The sequence below is a fragment of the Coenobita brevimanus genome, chromosome 44 (genome assembly GCF_032717465.1).
Source record: "Coenobita brevimanus isolate Jiangsu-jjx chromosome 44, ASM3271746v2, whole genome shotgun sequence".
Taxonomy (NCBI): domain Eukaryota; kingdom Metazoa; phylum Arthropoda; class Malacostraca; order Decapoda; family Coenobitidae; genus Coenobita; species Coenobita brevimanus.
Window position 1 is genome coordinate 40766393 of NC_136997.1, and position 3828 is coordinate 40770220.

General features: G+C 47.2%; 1 protein-coding gene across 1 annotated transcript; it reads right to left on the minus strand.

The window, feature by feature from the left end:
* Positions 1-344: 344 nt before the first annotated feature.
* LOC145398059 (uncharacterized) lies at positions 345-1863 on the minus strand. Its single transcript, XM_080271017.1, has 2 exons — positions 1751-1863; positions 345-1299 (listed from the first exon to the last, which is right to left on the minus strand). The coding sequence occupies exons 1-2, from the start codon at positions 1861-1863 to the stop codon at positions 345-347; spliced, it is 1068 nt and encodes a 355-aa protein (XP_080127143.1).
* Positions 1864-3828: the final 1965 nt, after the last annotated feature.

A 3828-nucleotide genomic window follows, 5' to 3' on the forward strand; every position in this document is an offset into this window, starting at 1 on the left:
AGACATGCATTATAGTAGTCGGTGATAAGAGGTGGAGACATCAAAGGTATACAATGATGTAAATAACATGCTCAGCACAACCTTTATTCATCATCACTATCCAGGCTGAGGTCTTCTATGTCTTCGTCATCGCTGGCAAGGTCAATGATGATGGGTCCCACAGCGTCGTGGATATTGTCTGAGGTCCAGTATCCGACCTCGAAGTCTCGAGATCGTCGGACAGCAGCTGCCCACACCTCCTGGGTGGCACACAGTCTGGCTTCAGCCAGTCTGGCCTGCAGGTCGACCCTGGTGAAGCGTTGCAGGGAGGAGCGTACGTGTCGCTTCATGCAACCCCACACCTGCTAGATGGCATTGAGCTCTGGGTGGGCGGGTGGAAGGCGGACAACCTCATGGTCCCACTCATGTATGATGTTGTCCACCTTGTACTGGGGCGTTGGTCGGTTCTGCTGGCAGACGAGCAGCAGCTCAGGTCGTGTGGCGCCAGGTGGGATGGGGAGCCTGTGTTGCTCCAACCAGGTGATTAGGTCACCTTTCTTGGTTGCTGTGGTGGGACAGCGACTATTCTCAGTCAGTTGGCTGTGGTAAGGTGCGTTGTCCATCACCAGGACCGACGGCTCGGTAAGCGATGGCAGAAGTTGCGACATCAGCCATCGGATGAAGAGCTCGCCTGTCATCTCTCCATGGTAGTCGCCGCTGGTGTTCTTGGCTGTGTACCAGAGGAACGAACCCTCAACAAAGCCATTGGCCGTGCCAGCTGCGACCACCACGAAACGTTCACCTTCACCAGGCGGTACCTGACGACTGTACATATCGCTGCTTTTATCCTGAGTTGTGTCCACCCATTCCCTGCTGTGATTCATCCTGGTGGTAAACCATGTTTCATCAACGTACACCACCTGCCTCCCTTCTTGCCGGTGGTGCCGCAGAGTCCGGAGAGCGGCGATCCGGCGGCACACGACGTCCAGGGATTCTTTCCAAACATACACCTTCTGCTGTGATGTCTTGTAGCGGAATCCCATGTCGTGTAGGAGCCGCCACAGCGACGTCTCCGAGGTTACAGCTGGGATGATGCCAGCCGTCTTCAATTCCTGCGTCAGGTTGCCAACCGAAAACACTGTTTTGGCAGCGAACTTGGCGTGGATGAAGCGGCGAATGGTGCCCACAGTAAAATTATCAAAGACAGGCGGTGCTGGAAGTGCTGCCGGTGTCTTAGGCTGAAGCGTGGTTCCGCGATCCACGACCTTCCTCACCGCCGTCGCCGTCATACCCACAACGTGCGCAACACGCTCGTGAGGTCTGTGTAGAGAAAGGCCAATATGTATGTAACATTTGCCGCATGATGAAAATGTACGCAAATATATATACAGTATATATATATATATATATATATATATATATATATATATATATATATATATATATATATATATATATATACTCGTATATGTATTACAGAAATGCATTTCATTTTGTAAGCACTGCCTTGCCAAGTAAGACTAATTCACAGTGGTAAGGCAAAGAGGTTTTTATCATCATCTTTTGAGCTGAGAGGTCCTTTGACAAGTACAAGGTAATAATTGTGCTTGTTATGGCATGGAAAGCACAGTATCATGCAGAACAATTACATTTCGATCTGTGAATGGTGAACATATTTCATTATAGTAGTCTGGTTCACCACCCCTTGGCAGTCAACAAATGAATTTCGCCATATTATTTTATTTTTTATCAATTTTTGTTTTCAAATTACCTGTTCAAACTTATCAAATTCCTCATGCGGACCCTTTCGCGGTTGTATACCGAGAAAAGCCGCAGCACAAAAGCAGTCTTGCAACCTCTAGGACAATAAGAGATGCTCGCCATCGCTGCAGTTTCGGTTTGGTAACGTCTCGCCTGTCGGCGGCCGCCACATCACCTCGCCCAGTGGTTCCGGCTCAGGCAGTGATTACTACTCTTCAGAAGTGACTAAGTCATATTGACGTCACAATATGTGTAAGAGGGCGATGCATATACTATGTACTAATAGGGAGTCTGGAGGGATGTACAGTCACTCTAAAAATCAGCCGCAGCTCAGAAATATGAGTAACCCTGAGGCATTGAATCTGAAGCAGCTTACATAAAGACAGAACTGCCACTTGCGTCGGTGATTACTACTACGTCACACCGACGTCACGTTCCGAATTGTGGGCGGGGCTTGTATCGTGACCGAAGCTAGCCTCGCTACATACCCCTGACGATTTTAGCTAAGTTTACCCTACATTTACTCTTATAAATGCCTTCATCATACACATTTGGTACAAAAGCATAATTTTACAAATTAGGTCGGGGTCTCAAACATGCACTGCCAAAGTTAAATCCTTGTCCAACGCTTTGTTGAGACGTTATTTAAAAAAAAAAGTTGGACACTGCCCCTGAAATCCTTAGTAGAAACATAAAAGGCATCAAACATCAACAGCGGCGCTTAAGGAAGAAGAAAAGAAGTTGTGAGTGGATTGTGAAATTCTGTGACTGTAGTACCGATCAGTAGCGTGACGGTTAAAGCGTGACGCTTAGACATCTCCCCCACCCCTCCCCTGCCTTCCTCCCTCTCCTCCATTCTACCAGCATGCCTGCTGAAGCAGCCCTTCTGCAGCATCACAAAATCTGCAGGCCATAGAGGTTAGAGGTCACAGCCTGACCTCTCTCCCTCTCACTCTTACCCCACTCTGGCGACGCAGGACGGAAATCACCCTCGGTCCCCAACAACTTTAGCTCAGCAGAGTGAAAATGATGACAGCAACGGTGGTATGCAAAACCCAAACTGTGAATCAGGAGAACTAAGTGAAACTAACTTAGATGTAACTGAGAATGGATCGGGCCCCGAAGCTGACAGCTTCACTTTAGTACAATAAAGTCGCAAGAAGAAACAGGAAAAATGACAAAAACTCTTACAAGTCCAGCAAGTTGCCGGACAAAACTCCACAGAAAAAGGTACAGTACTACACTTTCCAAGGGACTGCAACCTCAGTAAGGAGGAAAAAACAGAATGGATCACAAAAGCTTATCATGCAGGACTTAAAATCAAAGCTTTCTTTGGGAAAACTAGCCCAATGGTACTTGGTGAAGATGCAGGCACGACACACAAACTCACAGCGGAAGGCTTTGATGGAATAATTCAGTTTAAACCCACACCTAGAGAGAATACTACAAAACCAGGAACATTCATACCTTAGAGGAGCCACTTGGAACAAATGGAGTAAATACCACAAAGAGGTCACCGCCTGGTGCACAGAAGGTATATCATCATCAATTACACTATCAGTCATAGGTCACGACCTTGCTGTAGAGGAATACATCCCTAGACCTACCCTCTGTAGAGTTTGCTGTAGCTGGAATCATTAAACCAGCGAATGCACAGGTACACCTAAATGTAGGTATTTGCAGAGAACCACCCATCATCAGTATGTATTGATAAAATAAGGAAAGGCGAAAAAGTTACCCCTATGTGTTCAAACTGTCCAGGAGATCATAATGCATATCCCGTAAATTGTGTGCGCATATCTAGAGGTGGCAAGCCCGCACAGACCTCCAGTGTAGTTCAAATTCCCAACACAAGACGCGGCCATCCCTCACATGAATTCACACCGCAATCAGCAGCAGCACCTCTGCCCAATATAACTTACCCTGAACCCCCGACCACCACCAGTCCCCACCCTGCACTCCATAACTAGAACCATGACTCGCAAAATCTGGCACTTACACTGGTAGTGCGAGCTAATGCAGCAGATTCTACTATCAACAGTAGAACTGACAGAATATGTGACTATATCAAGCAAATTGAAGAAAACC

Coding starts and splice junctions, on each gene's coding strand:
- LOC145398059 (XM_080271017.1), bottom strand. CDS start 1,863: ATGGCGAGCATCTCTTATTGTCCTAGAGGTTGCAAGACTGCTTTTGTG. Junction 1,300..1,750: donor AATTTGATAAGTTTGAACAG/GTAATTTGAAAA, acceptor TTCTCTACACAG/ACCTCACGAGCGTGTTGCGC.